This window comes from Hemicordylus capensis, chromosome 5 (assembly GCF_027244095.1).
Source record: "Hemicordylus capensis ecotype Gifberg chromosome 5, rHemCap1.1.pri, whole genome shotgun sequence".
In the NCBI taxonomy this organism is placed as follows: domain Eukaryota; kingdom Metazoa; phylum Chordata; class Lepidosauria; order Squamata; family Cordylidae; genus Hemicordylus; species Hemicordylus capensis.
In genome coordinates, this window is record NC_069661.1 from 98,329,876 (window position 1) to 98,346,717 (window position 16,842).

General features: G+C 44.4%; 1 protein-coding gene across 6 annotated transcripts in view; it reads left to right on the forward strand.

Moving 5' to 3' along the window:
• The window catches only part of FRYL (FRY like transcription coactivator), a 286,750-nt gene that overhangs the window by 224,215 nt on the left and 45,693 nt on the right, over positions 1 to 16,842 (forward strand). For all 6 annotated transcript variants that reach the window (XM_053253420.1, XM_053253414.1, XM_053253415.1 and 3 more), the window contains 7 exons: positions 2,188 to 2,373; positions 3,546 to 3,747; positions 4,376 to 4,497; positions 13,308 to 13,498; positions 14,753 to 14,847; positions 15,886 to 16,487; positions 16,709 to 16,806. In XM_053253420.1, the coding sequence (XP_053109395.1) occupies positions 2,188 to 2,373; positions 3,546 to 3,747; positions 4,376 to 4,497; positions 13,308 to 13,498; positions 14,753 to 14,847; positions 15,886 to 16,487; positions 16,709 to 16,806 (1,496 nt within the window). The remainder of the gene's footprint in view (positions 1 to 2,187; positions 2,374 to 3,545; positions 3,748 to 4,375; positions 4,498 to 13,307; positions 13,499 to 14,752; positions 14,848 to 15,885; positions 16,488 to 16,708; positions 16,807 to 16,842) is intronic.

A 16,842-nucleotide genomic window follows, 5' to 3' on the forward strand; every position in this document is an offset into this window, starting at 1 on the left:
TCAACCATCAAGGGGGGACAGTGTCACTGTCTCTTTGCCTACTTGCGAGAAAAATATGGGACTGGTGCATTCAACATTCAGTTCACCCGGTGGCAATACATATAAAGGGTGTAGACAACTGCTTGGCCGACAGGCTCAGCAGGGACATCAGTTTCAACCAAAGACACGAGTGGGAAATCACCCCGATGTATCTCGACAGGGTGTTCGAGATCTGGGGGGTCCCATCGATAGACTTATTTGCCACGGTTGCCAACAAAAAGTGTGCCAATTATTGTTCGCGTGCGGGCATAGGCCAGGGATCCCTGGGGGATGCTTTTCAACGGGCCTGGAAGACGGGGCTGTTATATCTTTTCCCCCCGCTGCCGTTAATGGGCCGTGTGGTTGCGCAGATATTGCGGGACCAAACGAAATGCATACTTCTGGCCCCATGGTTTGCCACACTTCTGGGAATGTCTCATTCAGTGTTCCACAAGTTCCCCAGGGCTCCAAACCTGTTGCAAAGAGAACACGGAAAGGTGTTACACCCCGATGTGCACTCTCTCAAGCTGACCGCTTGGAGAATCAACTATTAAACAACATCTTACTAAACAGTAGGTGTGCGTCGACAAGACGCAGTTATGCCTGCAAGTGGAACCGCTTCAAGAGTTATATGAGGGGGAAGAGTGTCACGCCATTGCGTGCGACCCCTCGGGATGTGCTACGTTACCTGACATCGCTCAAACTGAGTGGATTGGCGAATGTCTCCATTAAGCTGCATTTGGCTGCAATCTCGTCAAAGCACAGGGGATGGGATGGGTCCACGGTTTTCTCCCACCCGGAATGTAAGCGTTTCCTGAAAGGTGTTAATAACCTTTACCCTCCTGTGCGCAGCCCAATGTAGCAGTGGAGTCTGTCTTTAGTACTCTCCGCCCTAACGGAGGCACCCTTTGAGCCACTGGCGACTATTCCGCTGAAGTTTCTGACTTTGAAGGTGGCATTCTTGGTGGCCATTACATCGGCTAAGAGAGTGAGCGAGATGACGGCCCTGCGGATGGATAGACCCTACACTCAATTCTATCCACACAAGGTTGTGATGCGTCTCGATCCGAGATTCCTGCCGAAGGTGGTAACAGATTTCCACTTAAATCAAGACATAGTGCTGCCAACTTTTTTCAGTAGTCCGGAGACAGACTTAGAGAAGGCCCTCCACACGTTGGACGTGCGTAGATCGCTCCTATACTATTTGGAGAGAACTCATGACTTTAGGAAGAGTAAAAAGCTTTTTCTCTCCTTCCGGGGGCGTAGCAAGGGCCGTCCAATCTCGTGCCAGAGACTTGCTCACTGGCTAGTGGAACTGATTTTCCTCGCCTATAAAAGCCAGAAGATAACACCGCCAAAGACGGTTCGGGCTCACTCTACTAGGGCCTACGCAACGTCTGCGGCACATCTGTCAGGCATTAAAATGGCAGATGTCTGCCTGGCGGCGACATGGTCATCGCATCTACCATTCGTGAAGCATTATGCTTTGGATCTGCGGATGGCTAGGGAGGCGAATTTTGGAAGATCAGTGTTGAAACGTGTGTTGGCATAGCTGGGGGTCATCTGCACCCGCCTCCTTATGGGGTAGCTTGCTAAACACCCAGTTCTTATGGATACAATGGATCACAATCCAGATAAACAGGTTGCTTACCTGTAACTTATGATCTGGATGTGATCCGTTGTATTCATAAGTCCCTCCCAGCCGGCCCCGCTGCAGAATGCCTGGACTAGTGGATGCTGGTGTGCGGATCGTCATTTATATGGCGGTCTGCGAGAAATCTGAAGGAGAGGCGCCCCAACCGTCGATTCTAACGGAAGCTGCAAGGCACGTGCAGACGGGCGGGGCGCAAAGAGGAGCTAGCTAGTCAGCCCAGGAGGTCCCTGCGCAGGCGCAGAAACCCAGTTCTTATGAATACAACGGATCACATCCAGATCATAAGTTACAGGTAAGCAACCTGTTTATCTGTGGTCACCAGGAGTTGACACTGACTCGACAGCACAATCTTTCCTTTCCTTTCTTATCTTTATGGATCACTTAAAGATCATAAATTACAGGTGAGCAACCTGTTTTTACAGCACAGAACAGTGAATGTGAATTGAGCTATAGACCATATGGAGTGTCTTGTCATGACTGCCTTGCATGTAACTTGCTATCTTTATTGTTTGTAGGATTTGACCACCACCATCCTGAAGTATATGAACACTGTAAACGCCTGCTATTGCATTTATTTGTTGTGATGGGCTCCAACAATAATGTCCAGTCTGTGGCTTCTGTCCTTCTCAGGAACAGGGAGTTTAACGAACCCCGGGTGCTCACTGTCAAACAAACAGCACATTTGGATTACATCTTCACAGGTACTTTTTAGTTTAATAAATTAAATATATATTTTTTAAAATGAGTAAGCATTTTTTAATAATGGAGGTTTTAAATGTTGCACTGTCCATGGAAACATACTCTTTTAAGTGAATTTGGGCAAAGTATTTCATAACCAGTTAGTGAAACATGGATCTCTTTGGATAGTTAATTCATAAAACTATACTTTTTAATACCTGATTCATGTTTTTGTAAAAAGCTTGATCAGAGATAGACTAAGTGTCCTGAGACATGTGACTGCAGTAACAATGGGATAAGAATTATTATACAAACTGACTTTCTGGAAAGCAACTAAGCTGCTCTTAGAATTTAAAGAGTTAGACCAGGGTCCAAAGAGCTGTGTAGGTGAGGCCAGTGATAAGCATGTAACCAATGGACTTCTGACATTGTTATTTCCACAGTATCGGCTTTCTATACCATGCACATTGCTTTTGAAACTGAAGAGAGTTTCAAAAACTGTTTGCCTTGGGCTTATTAAATACTACTTTAAATGTGAGGGGCAGTTTGGACAGTCTTCCCCCTTTCTGCCCCCGGTGATTATGTGCAGCAGAAGTGCATGCCAGAAAGGGAAGCAAGCCACTTCTCATGTGGGCAATAACATCTGTAGATGATACTGCCCCAAGCAGCCCCAAGTGGGATGATGGACTGGTGTTTGAACTTCTGTTTTTCAAAGATTTACTCTACATTCTTCTTTAAATTTAATATAGAACAATATGTTGTATATTTTCAGTAATGAAAGATTCAGTGTCAGTTTTAGCACAAAAGTTTTTGATTTTGTGCTAAAAGCATCTTTTAGCAAAAACTGGCTTCTGTTACTTTATGAAAAAGGAAGAAATGCAGTGTGTTACATTATTGTTACATTGAAAGCATTGTTTTATTGGATATTTTTTCTTGCACATTCATAAAGTAAAATATGTTGCATGCACAATCAAAAATGAAGTTGAATAAAGCTTTTGTGATGCATAATACCTCACATCATTTCTTCAGCAGATGGCAGCACCTGACCATATATTTAGAGCAGCTAATCTCACAGAAATGTTCCTTGTTAGCACTTTGTGATTATATTACTTCACATCTGTTAATAAAATGGAACATTAATGCAATATTTTGTAACTTCAATAATGATTGTTTTGTTTTGTTTTTCTGCAACTAGGTGTTAATGATTTTATACCAGATCACCAGCCCTCCCCTATGACAGACTCAGGGCTTAGTTCAAGTTCTACCTCTTCTAGCATCAGCTTAGGAAATACTAGTGCTGCCATTTCTCATATGCATAGTACCATCCTCAATGAAGTCGACATTTCAGGAGAGCAAGATGAAAAAATGAAATCACTTATGGAGTTCATTACTTCAAGGTAACATTTTGAAACTCAACTGTGTTTTCAGAAGTCACTATTCTGCCAATTCTTGCATTAAAAGAAATGTGACACAGCCACCACTTGCTATGTTTTGATGCCAGCCAAGCTTATGCAAAACGTAAACAGAAATATGCCAGTTTAGCGGTTTCTAATATGGTTTCACTGCTAAATAAGATAATTCCAAATTAGCTTGTCTTTAGTTAGAACTCTCCAGTAGGTATCTTTAAAAAAAACTTTTTTTAAAAAATGTAGTAAAAGCCATTGTGTTGAGTCTTGGAACAGCTGGCTGGCCACCTCTTGCCTCCTGGGACTTTCTAATGTTATTAGAAAGCTATGAAATATATTATATTGAACTTCCATATGTAAAACCCCTCCTGCTGTAAGTTTTTCCAACTTAACTTGGGTACATTTTCCTCTTCTGATTTTTTCATGTCATCTTAGGATTCTGTTCTTATTTTCTCTTATGCATTGGTCAACGCTTGTTAGCAACAAAAGTGCTGTTTAGAAATGGATTGGTACTCTTCCTATCAAATAGACCTTCAACATATTTAGGACATAATCCTTAAGTCCTGATTTGGAGTTATCTCTCATTTATGTAAAGTGTTTTGTATTTTGCCACTCTTAGGAAACGAGGACCACTTTGGAACCATGAAGATGTTTCAGCAAAGAATCCAAGCATAAAAAGTGCTGAGCAGCTAACTGTGTTTCTAAAGCATGTTATTTCTGTATTTAAGCAGTCAAGTTCAGGTATGCTTGAAAAAATTGTGTGGTACAATTTAAATAAACTAAAATATCTTGGAAAAAATACTGTACAATTCATCGATTAAAAAGTATAAATACCAAATATTGTCTCAAGTTTTTCCAGTTAGTACATGTTGCAGACATAGTAGATTTCTCTGTTGCTGTGTGAGGACATCTCACGTGGGCTATCCTCCACAGCATGCTCCAGAGGGCAGGACGTATTTAAATTAGATAGAGCCTTTAAGAGGCCTGGGAGGATAGCCCCTCCCAGTTTTAGTTCGTCCTGCATAGTTCCAGAGCGGTCGATCTTGCCTCGCTTCTATCGCCTCACTATACTTTGCCTTCTCCATTTATTCCTGCCTCCTCCAACTACTCCCTGCTTTGCCTTCCTCATCCTACTTTATATACCTGCTATTAAAAACAAAAAGATTTCCTCCCCTTTCTCTCCACTCCATCTTCCTCCCATCCATCTCCTTTCTCCTGCTGATGGAACCTAAGAGGTCCAGCCTTTTTACATGTCCTGATGCCAAAGGGGAAGAAATCAAAAGCCACTCTTCTACTGGGCCAGCCCCAGCACCACCGTGTGCTTGTGCACACCAGAGAGGAAGCCCTGCCTTGGATCACCACATCCTCGGGTGCGGCAGTGGGACAGAAGGGCTATAACCCAACCGGGTCACTCCACAGACCATCTAATGACCATCCAATGTGCCAGGAAGTGTGATTGTTCCACCTCTCCTCTCATCTGGCCAGAAAGTCCCAACCTTGTTCTGGAAGAGGACGTGCACAGTCTCCCTGCGGGCTTGCTTGCTGCCGCATGTCCAGTGCTGCCTCCCTCAAGGCACTACAGACCAGCTGACTTGGGCGTTCTGCTGCCTTCTCCACCGGAGCAGTTAGCAGCGCAGCTGGAGGACAGCGGGAACACTCCATCAAGTCCCATCAACATCGGGGATGCTGTAGAGCAGCTGGAAATCCCCTGCAAGCAGAGGGAGAAACTGCCAAACTCCTGGACACCGCCAGAGATGGAGGACTTCCACCACCAGTGCCTATGCAACCATCTCTACCACCCAACAGAGAGCTGGTAAAGACTCCAATTCTGCCTCCTGCTGCTACTCTGGTAAGTCCTGCACCAATAGGGACTCTACCTCCCACTGAGCCTGAGCGTCCGGAGAACCCCGCGGCCCCTATCAGCCCACCCCTGCCACCCTCAGGGGAGATTCCAGAACCTTGGCGCGTCTGGTTTTCTTCTGTGATATCTCAGACGCTTGAAATTCATCAGCCCAAGAGAAAAAATAAAAAGTGTCCCAGGCCTTGCAAGCTATCCACTTCTTCCTCGCAGGATTCTGACTCTTCATCATCACCATCCCCTAAAAAGAAAAACAGCCATGAGTGCAAGCATGCTCATAAGCATAAAAATAAATGCCCAGAAAATCCAATCGCAAACGAAAAGGATCTTCCACCTATTCATCACCTTTCTCTGACTATGACTCTCTTGACCCTCACCCAGGCAGGCCAGTAGGCCCCTCAAGACCCTTCCTCAAGACCCTATGCGCCCCATTGAGACCCCAAATATTCCAGGGGATCACCCGCTCGATTTGAATCCTGATGCGGACTCTAAGGAAGAAGGGGAATGGTCAACAGATAGAGCCCACATTGCATTCACGCAGGCTGTATCCCTCTGAGGACTTTTTAAAAAAACATTTATATCCTGCTCTTCCTCCAAGGAGCCCAGAGTGGTGTACTACATACTTAAGTTTCTCATCACAACAACCCTGTGAAGTAGGTTAGGCTGAGAGAAGTGACTGGCCCAGAGTCACCTAGCAAGTATCGTGGCTGAATGGGGATTTGAACTCGGGTCTCCCCGGTCCTAGTCCAGCACTCTAACCACTATACCACACTGGCTCTCTCCAACTTCTCCAACCTATTTGTTAGGGCTTTAAATACCCTGGGCATTCAAGTGGAAAACATTCAAAGGGCTACTACTGCTCCTTCTAGACAGTTGTTGGTATTGCTCACTATCTCCACACACAACCTTTTATTTCCTCTCCCCAAAACATTTGCACAGGTGGTGAGACAGGGATGGCAGACACCTTCCATTCAGAAGAAAACTACTCTAGCTAACAAACATAACTTTGTTCCTACTACAGCAGCATTATTCCAAACACTCCCAGTTGACTCTCACGTGGCTGCCCTCACGTCTGGGGCAATTATGCCGAGGGATGGAGAGTCAGTACTCAAGGACCCCACTGCGAAAAAAACTGGGATTTAAACTTAAGAAGAACAATGAATGTATTTCACTGTCCACTCGCACTTCCATAGCAGCATCTATCATATCTCAAACATCTCTTCTCTGGTCTGATGAACTTCTCCAGTCTCCTCTGCCGGATCCACCTAGACAAAGTCAGATTCTCCTTAAAATTTAGAAGGCTCAAGCATTTATTGCTGATGCAACACTGGGCGCCGTTGGTTTTGGAGCCGGGGCTACAGCCAATAATGTAGTGGCCAGATGCACCTTGTGACTAAAACACTGGCAGGTGGACTCAGCCTCACGCTCTAACCTCTCAGCAGTCACCTTTACCGCAACCAAGCTCTTTGGTGATGAGGCACTGAAGGATGTCCTAATGGAAACTAAAGACAAGAAGAAAGCACTCCCTTCCTCCACCCGCAGGAGTGATAGACGCCCAAATCGGATGTTCAACCATCCCTTTCGGCCCAATTTTCATCCCAAAGACAGAGACTCCAGAACACAACATCCTACCTGGAACAGATCCAGATTCAACTTCAGGGCCAATACATCACTTGGGCCACCAACCCAAACCCCACCAAGCCTCCTGACTCTTCCAGTGTAGGAGGCTGCCTTTCTCACTTCTTCCACTCCTGGGAGGCCTCCATTACAGACAAATGGGTTCTGGATACCATCCTTCACGGTTGCAAGATAGAATTGATGGCCCGTTGCAATGAAAGATTCATGCCCACTCCCCTTTCCAAATCCCACCAGAAACATCTGGCCTTGCAGCAAGCAATCTCTCATCTCCTCAACATCTCAGCAATAGAACCGGTTCCAATACATCAGCACTGACGGGGCATCTACTCCATCTTGTTCAGCATGCCCCAAAGAGTTGGCACCCTCAGAGCAGTTTTAGACCTCAAGTAACTCAACAGATGGGTAATACACAGGAGATTCAGAATGGAAACGCTCAGCTCCATATCAGAAGCCTTATACCATGGAGACCTCCTAGCATCCATAGACCTCACTGAGGCATATTTTCACATAACCATCCACCTAGACTTCTGTCACTTACTCCGTTTGTTACAGTGGCCACCATTATCAGTTCACAGCGCTTCCCATTGGCCTTTCTTCCACCCCGAGAATCTTTACAAAAGTCCTGCCCCCCTTGGTGCCGCATCTCAGATTCCAAAAGATCAGGTTATTTGCATATTTGGACAATCTGCTCTTACAATCCAGATGCTCCGCAATACAGGGCATGAATACCACCTTGACTATTCTGGTGTCGCATGATTTCCTAGTCAACACTGCCAAGAGTCACCTGTCACCTTCCAGACGGATCCAGCACCTTGGGGTAATTATAGACATGACATGGGACAAACTCTTCCTACTAAGAGAACGCAAGGAAAAATACTACTTCTGATCCGCCAAATACTCCCTCTCAAGAAGATATCCGTGCTTACTTTGACCCAACTGGGTCTAATGGTCTCCACCATGGGTCTAATGGTCTCCACCATGGCAGCAGTCCCCTGGGCCCACTTCCACCTTCGCCTTCTACAGTGGTTTCCCCTTTCCCTCCAGGGAGAGATTGTGCAAAGACACCAGAAAAGAGTGACTCTACCTCATCTGGTCAAAGCCTCATTACACTTGTGTTTAACCCCCCCCACACACACACACACACACATATATGAATCATGGCAAACCATTTCTGGACCCTCCCAGGGTAATAGTGACTACAGATGCCAGCCTGTCAGGCTCAGGGGCACATTGCCGATCTCACTCAATCCAGGGCACCTGGACTCCACAAGAATGAGTCCCCAGCATGAACTGGCTGGAACTGAGAGCCATCTGCCAGGCCCTCATAGCATTCAAGGAACACATTCTACACACAGATGTATTAGTATGCACAGACAACACGATGGCAAAAGCCCACATAAATTTCAGCGAGTGGGGGGGACTCAATACTAATCCCTTCACCAGAATACAGTCCTCCTCATGCACTGGGCCAAATGACACCTGTCGTCCCTCCTGGTTCACCATGTCAGAGGCTCGACCAGTGTGCAGGCAGACTGGCTGAGTCGCCAAGAGCTTCGCCCAGCCGAATGGAGATTCGACCCACAGGTGTTCTCCCACCTCACACAGAGTTTGGGCCACCCAAAAGTGGACCTCTTTGTGTCCCGTCTCAACACTCAGCTTCCTCACTTCTTCTCCTGCTTTCCATGTCACCGTGTGGAAGCAGCAGGTGCCATATCGGCTCTGTGGCCCAAGGAGCTACTATATGTATTTCCGTCAATCCCGCTCCTCAGCCGCCTACTGTGCCAGATCCAGCTACTCAAAGCACACATCATTCTGCTGGCACCCTACTGGCCACAACGTCTGTGGTTGACAGAGATTCTCCGCCTAGCAGTGGACAGTCCCTGGTTCCTTCCGCAAACAGACGGCCTCCTTCCTCAAGGTCCAGTTCTGCATCATGACCTGGCATGGTTCCAGCTTGCCGCATGGCAACTGAACGCAACATCCTCAACCAACTAGGGTATGACCACCGGGTCCTGGACACCATACTTGCATCCAGATGTTCCTCCAGTAACCGCATGTATCAGTCTATGTGGCAAGCTTTCCTTAGATGGTGTAGACAGCACAAGCTATCAGCACTAACATGCAGACTCCTGGAACTCCTCCTGTTCCTCCAGGATGGTCTGGATAAGGGCCTCCAACCAAATACCATCAAATGACATGCAGCGGCCCTGATGTTCCTCCTCTCGCCCTTCAAGAGGAACGGCCTGGCCTCGCACCCACATCTCAAGCGCTTCCTTAGGGGAGCCACCTTGTCATCCCTGCCAGTCCACAGATTCCCTTCATAGGACCTTCACAAGGTCCTCAGAGTACTTCAAGCACCTCCATTTGAACCTATACGTTCCATACCTCTCCGCATATTATTAATGAAGCTGGCCTTCCTAATAGCCATCACCTCGGCCAGACGGGTTTCCGACCTCAGATCCCTGTCCGCCAACCCCAAATTGTGTATCTTTTCTCCGAATTCCTTCACCCTGATACTGGACCCCTCCATCTTGCCTAAGGTGCCATCAGTTTTTCATAGATCTGATCTGGTCATCCCAGCCTTCTGCCACAACCCCTCTCATCCGAGGGGAAAAGACTGGCACGAATTGGATGTTTGTGGTTGCCTAAAGACGTACCTGACTCAAACTTCCTCATTCTGTTCCACAGAAGCCTTGTTTGTTTCCTTCTTGCCATCCACAATGAGACAGCAAGTTTCTACACCTACACTGTCCAGATGGATAAAAGCCTGTATTTCTTTGGCTTATGAAGTTCAACACCTCCCGACACCCCTGAAGTGCACTGCTCACTCCACCTGCTCAGCGGCCACCTCAGCGTCTTCCTTAGAAGACATTTGCAGGGCGGCGACGTGGTCTTCGCCGTCCACGTTTACCAGACACTATAAAATGGATCTCTGGCGTTCCTCTCAGGTGGCCTTTGGCATGCGTGTGCTTCAACATGTTCTTCCGCCTTAGTAGCCAATTCCGTCCCACTCCCAGGGTCTTGTTAGCTGTGGTATGTCGCACGTGAGATGTTCTTAACCAGCAGCAGAGAAAGGAGCATTGGTCACTCACCGTGAAGTCGTCTTCTTGCTGCTGGAGTTGAGGACATCTCAGCCCGCCCGGGCGACTTTGGCTACTGGTCTGTATCTATCCTCATTTAGTGTCATCTATATCTGTGGTTCTTCCCTGTTTTACCACTGTTGTTGTTCATCTCTTTTCTACTATTAGAAGCCTGGCTTGCCTATCTAAACTGGGAGGGGCTATTCTCCCAGGCCTCTTAAAATCTCTAACTAATTTAAATACATCCTGCCCTCTGGAGCATGCTGGGGAGGATAACCCACATGAAATGTCCTCAACTCCATTAGCAAGAAGAAGCCTTCATGGTGAGTGACCAATGCTTCTATTTTACTCAGGTATGAGGGTAGATATGATGTGTCTATTTATGTTTAATTGCACAACTTTAAGTGTAACTGGCAAAAATCTCATCTTAGTCCGTGTGAGGATATGAAGCTACTTCCCATCACTTCCTTCTGTTGCTTAATCCCTATCTGCCTCCAAGCCCTGAGCAGCAGTGTACTGCTCTTTACTTATCACTGTCAAAACATCCTGTAGTGTACCTAAGAGGGGCTGACATCATCATTCACTCCCTGAGCAATAAGCCTTGGGATCACCGAGTCCAGCAGACCCCAAGGATTATTTCCATCCCTCTTTCCCTCAAGCTAATAAACTCAAAAGAAGCTGATTTAAGAACCCTCCCTTTCCACTATTAATATGCATCTCCATTAAGAGATGTTGTACCCTTGCTTTCCTTTGCCAGCTATATTGGACTAGCATATTGTGACTTGTTTGCAGATGAATGCATTCCTCTGTTTCTTCATCCCAAATGATCCATAACTAGCCTATCTGTTCTTGAGGCACCATTTTGCTTGAACAGTGCAGTTTGGGAGGACTGGCACAAGTTATTTTGTTTCAGGCGTGGCCACTACAACTAACTTTTTTTTCTCCCTGGAGAAGACAAATCCTGTAAAAGTCACCAGTCTTTTCCAAACAGCAATAAATTACAGGATTTTGAAAGTTTTTGCATAAGCTCCAAATGCAGTCTTATAGGGCACATACTTGCATAGGTTTCCATTCTCCTGCCTAGTGTTATCTTACTCTCCAGCCACATGCTGAGCAGGGGCTTTGCACATTATTTTGCAGTTCCACCTGCTGGCAAGCTCTTGCATTCTGAGAAGAACCCATCCCTTTCCCTGGTTGCCCCAAAAGTAGAGGGGTGGGTTTTTCTTGGAATACAAGAGGTGGAACTGTGAAAATTGCATGAAGTCCCTGCTCACAATGTGTCCAGGGAGTAAGATCATGGAAGCCTATACAAGTGTTTAGAAAGTGTGTGTGGAAGCTTTCAAAATCCTGCATTTTGCTATCTGGAAAAGCCCAACAAGTTTACACTTGCATGGTGCTTGATACCCACACCCGATTAGATTCAGATACTCATAGTGTCTTACTGTAAGACAGGAACTCCAGAATGTTCTATTAATTTTATTTCCTTTGAAAAATCTGGCTCCCACAGACAACAGCTGACATCCAGACCAATAGTGTGACTACTAAAAAGAGTTCTGTGCATACAATGCAGGAGGGGTGATTTATACCAGTTCCCCCTTCGCTCTGCAGCCCACTGTGCCTCCAGAAATGTCCCCCGCCAAGGGACGTTCAACCCTCAGGAACATATTTTTGGACAGTGGACTGCGGAGTGAAGGGGGAAACTGGCATAAATCACCCCCTACATGTTGTGTGTGCAGAATGTTTTTCAGCAGCTGCAGCAGCATTGGTCTGGATGTCTGGTACTAGGATTTCTTAGTATCAGAATGCACAAAATCCTATCAACTTTTTGCAGTTTTCACTCACATCTTTAGTGTTAATCATAAGATTTCTTGCTTCTGTGGACTAATCAGTCATTTCCACCATTTCAATTAAAAACAGACTACTTTCATTTCCCAGCGTTTCAAGAGGATGCATATTCACCCTTGAAAATCCACATACTGAATGCAATCTTCATGTGATAGCATTGTTTAATTTAACTTAACCACAAATTGAACTTACCAGGATCTGTAATATAACCCAATAAACCACTAAAAATACTGATCCACCATCCAACGATAGAAATAATCTCATTGATGGACACAATAATATATTATACATAGAGATCAAAACTGAATGTAAATCACTAAAACAACCAAATGTATAGCTGTCTAACCTGGAATTATAGACCTCAACCATTGAACATAGTCCGTAACAACCACATTTAAAGGAGCCTCCGTATTAGCTGCTCTGATTTTACTCTTGTATTCCATATTCCATAATGCAAGTTTCTCTTTGTATCTAAACTGAGCAATTCGTTTCTTGATTTATTAGAAAGCTTCCAACCATTGGGTCAGCTCATGTCAGGGCTTCATTTAAATTATTTCAACCCCATTATTTTAAAATTTCAAAGAAATGTACAAGGTGGCTTACAAACATAAATACAAAAATAATAATAATACAGACAGTAGAAGTCATACAGCAGCAAACTCTCAGAAGCAATAATAAAATCAGTATTGCAGGCAGCTCACTAAAAGGTTGGACAACTAAATAGTTTTAACCTGGTGTACAAAGCTAAATGGATTGGGCAAGCCTGTCTGGGGAGGAATCCTATAGTTGGGGCATCACCATTGAGAAGGTCTTCTCCTCAGTTGGCACCCCTCAAAAAAGGGCCTCTGAAGATCGTAATGACTGGACATAGTCAAATGGGAGGAGATGGTCCTTGAGACTGTCACTTAAAGAAAAGTGGGGACTTAACAAAAAGTGGAAGACAACCCCACTTTAATTATTATAAGCCAAATATGCTTATAATAAAAAGCATGAAATGTGTGTGGTGATGAAATTTCTGTTGAAATGTGTCTAGTGATGCAGCTACTTTTAAAGCATTACTGTTTAAAATCTAAACCTTTTACAGCCTGAACTCACTCCACACTCTTATGTGTATTCACTTTATCTTGCAGTTGGATTTCAGCTGGAGTACCACCTTAGTGAAGTTGCTTTGCAAACAGCACTTTCTTGCTCTTCTCGACATTATGCTGGGAGATCCTTTCAGATTTTCAGAGCACTGAAGCAACCTCTTTCTGCAGCCACACTTTCTGACATTCTATCCAGACTTGTAGAAACTGTTGGAGATGCAGGAGAAGAAGCTCAGGTATTCATATTTTGTGTTTAACAGCTTTAAAGTCTAACACACCATCCCCTTTTAGCCTACTTTCCAGTAGGCTTATGAGATCACCCGGCATTGTGTGTGTGTGTCTGTGTGTACCCCTATCAACTTCACAACGCTTGGACCAATATGAACCAAATCAGGTGCAGTTGTAGGGACACATAGGGACACGAAAACAATATATTGTGATGTTCTCCACCCCAATTCAAGATGACAAATGCATGAACATTTGAGGTGCAAGTGCACTAACTTGTGGGCTGTCTAACCAATTTGAACCGAATTTGGTACAGTTGTAATGAGTGACACACAGATACACCTCAGTGATGTAGTTTGTGATGATGTCATCCACCCCGATCCAAGCTGGCGGACGTGTAAACGTTTGAGGGACAAGCAATCTAACTTGTGGACCTTGTTTTGAACCAAATTTAGTCCAGTTGTAGTGAAAGTAGGCAGATCAGTTCTTACTAAGTTTTTTTGGTGCTTACTATTGTAATGTATGTGTGTATTTTGTGTGAGCATTTAACTGGAGACTTGCCTATATAGATAAGTGTATAGGATAGCATACTGAAAATACCACTGTACTGTGGCAAGTGAGTTTGACTCCATGCTCACAGAAGGGAACATGCAGTTTAAGGCTGAACTGTTATTACATGAAATTGGTGTTAAATACCAGCCTAAATTAATAATACACAAGGAATAAATTGTTCCTTACCATTCTAATCTTGCCATTTTCACGAGCATCACAACTGACAATTTCCTTGACACAGAGCAGCTGCCAAAAATGTAATTGCAGCAAAATCAATACTTACACTGTTTCAGACAACTGTGGTTACGGGCATACAGGTGTGTGTTTGTTTTCCCCGAGATGGATTCTCAGTAGAAGAATGTTGTGTGAAGCAATTCTGCATACAGTGGCTGTATTTCCTTCAGGCACAAACTGTTACCGGATAGAGAGCGTGCTCCGCATCATACATGGATGGGAACTGAGCTATGTATGTTGCAAGTTCATTCACATCTCTGCAACAAAATATTGTACTGGTACTGAAAGTTCATTGTTTTAAAAGGCAATTGAGTTACCAAAAGATTGAGAAGCTGTGCCATCTCAGCCTCTTAGGAATGAATAGGTATGAATTTGATAGTACATCCTTTATTAGTATAAGGGCTCCAGCTTTGCTTCCTGTTGTCTGTCCTTGGCATTAATTTTCACTTGGAATGTTTAATTCTGTTCTTCACTCTTAGGGTTTTGTCATAGAACTACTACTTACGTTGGAGTCAGCCATTGATACGCTGGCGGACACCATGAAGCATTATGATCTTCTCACTGCACTTTCCCAGTAAGAACTAATGTTAGCTGGTTTTATTTTGTATCTGAATTGCTGTTTGTAATACATGGACTAGAAGGTTTAGAACTACTTATTAATGTATGGGCCTCAACACTGCTAATTGTCATGGGTTGTAGAGAGCAGTAGGGAAAAAACCTTTGTATCTGTTTATTTGAAGGCTCAAAAACCAACAGATGTTTTGACCATCATTTCTAGTGGATTGGGGAACTGAGTTTCTTTGGCTCGCGTAGCTACCTGCATCATATTTAGCTCCTCTGGCCCAAGTGTTGTGAAATCTTAAAAAACTAACTGGAGTCACTATACATGTGTTTAATGTCTATTAGTCTCATAATTTCTGAAAGTAGGTTTAGGCTTTCAGGGTCAATCCTGCAATCTATAAAACAGAACCTAGATGGTGTTATATAAATAAATGACAACAATTGTCATGCCCAAATAACTTTGGGTTGGATCAACAGATTCCTGCACATGGTTGGGGGTATCTTTGGACCCCTCCCACTCTTTTAATGCACTGGGAGGGCAGGATGGGGAGTTGCTAATTTTTATTTTTTAACCCAGGCTGCAGCCTGCTCTTCCCCTGAAAAGCGGCTCCAGAGAGATGAGATGTGGAGCCTTCCAGAAGCAGGGTGTGATGAGGTGCAGTGGGCTAGGGTCTGAGGACAAGTGCCGTGTGTGTGTGTGTGTGTGTGTGTGTGTGTGTCTGTCTGTCTGTCTGTCTATATGTGTGTGTGTGCGTGCGCACTCTCGGGATCTTTGAAACAAAGACTTTTGAGTAGAGAGAGGCCTAGAAAACTGCTCTTTTTCTTTTCTCTCCCCCCGCCCCCAGTGAGATAAAGCTCGCATTGGACGTTTGGGGAAAGCACACTGCTCAAGAGAGAAACATGTAGACTGTCAGAAAGATGATTTGGATTAGACAAATATTCAGTATCTGAAAATCAAAATAGGTTATCTGAATTAATTCCTTCTTTTCTTACTGTTCATCAAGTATGGAATAGAATTTTACATGCCATATTGTTTTCTTCTTAATTTCAGTGCTTCATACTATGATCCATTAATGGGAAACAAATATGCAGCTAACAGGAAAAGCACTGGACAGATAAATTTAAGCACAAGTCCCATTTGCAGTGGCAGTTTTTTAGGATATTACACAAGAAGCAACTCTTTGAGGCCGAGTTTAATTGGTGATAGGAAGAGCGATCGGCGGAGGAGCAACACACTGGATATAATGGATGGAAGAATAAATCATTCCAACAGCCTAGCAAGGACTAGAAGCCTTTCCTCCCTAAGAGAGGGAGGAATGCATGATGTGCAGCCCACTACTGATCCTATGAACCTGATGGCTACCATATTTTGGATTGCAGCATCCTTGCTAGAATCGGATTATGAATATGAATACCTCCTGGCTCTCAGGCTGCTCAACAAACTTCTTGTTCATTTGCCGCTGGATAAATCTGAGAGTAGGGAGAAGATTGAAAAAATGCAGAGTAAATTAAAGTGGAATAACTTTCCAGGCCTTCAGCAGCTGTTCCTGAAGGGTTTTACCTCCGTTTCTACTCAAGAAATGACAGTTCACTTACTCAGCAAACTCATCACAGTCTCCAAACATACATTGGTGGATCCTTCCCAGTTAGCAGGTATACGGTACTTTTAAAAACATACATAAACATGCTGTACTGAATTGTGAAATAACTGATGGATTGTGTTAAGACCGACTTGAAAAGCAGTGAAAAGTTCCACTCTACTTAGCTACTGAGTCGTCTAGCCTTTCCAGATAGCAGCTCTTGGATAACTGATCAGAAAATACTGGAAGCATCTTTGTTTACAGATCAATTCTGCTTTGTATCTTTCTGTGCAGGATTTCCTCTTAACATCTTGTGTTTATTGCCTCATCTAATCCAACATTTTGATAACCCAACTCAGTTTTGTAAAGAAACAGCTGACAAAATAGCAAAGGTATGTAATATTCTAAACAGATGCACTGAAATGAAT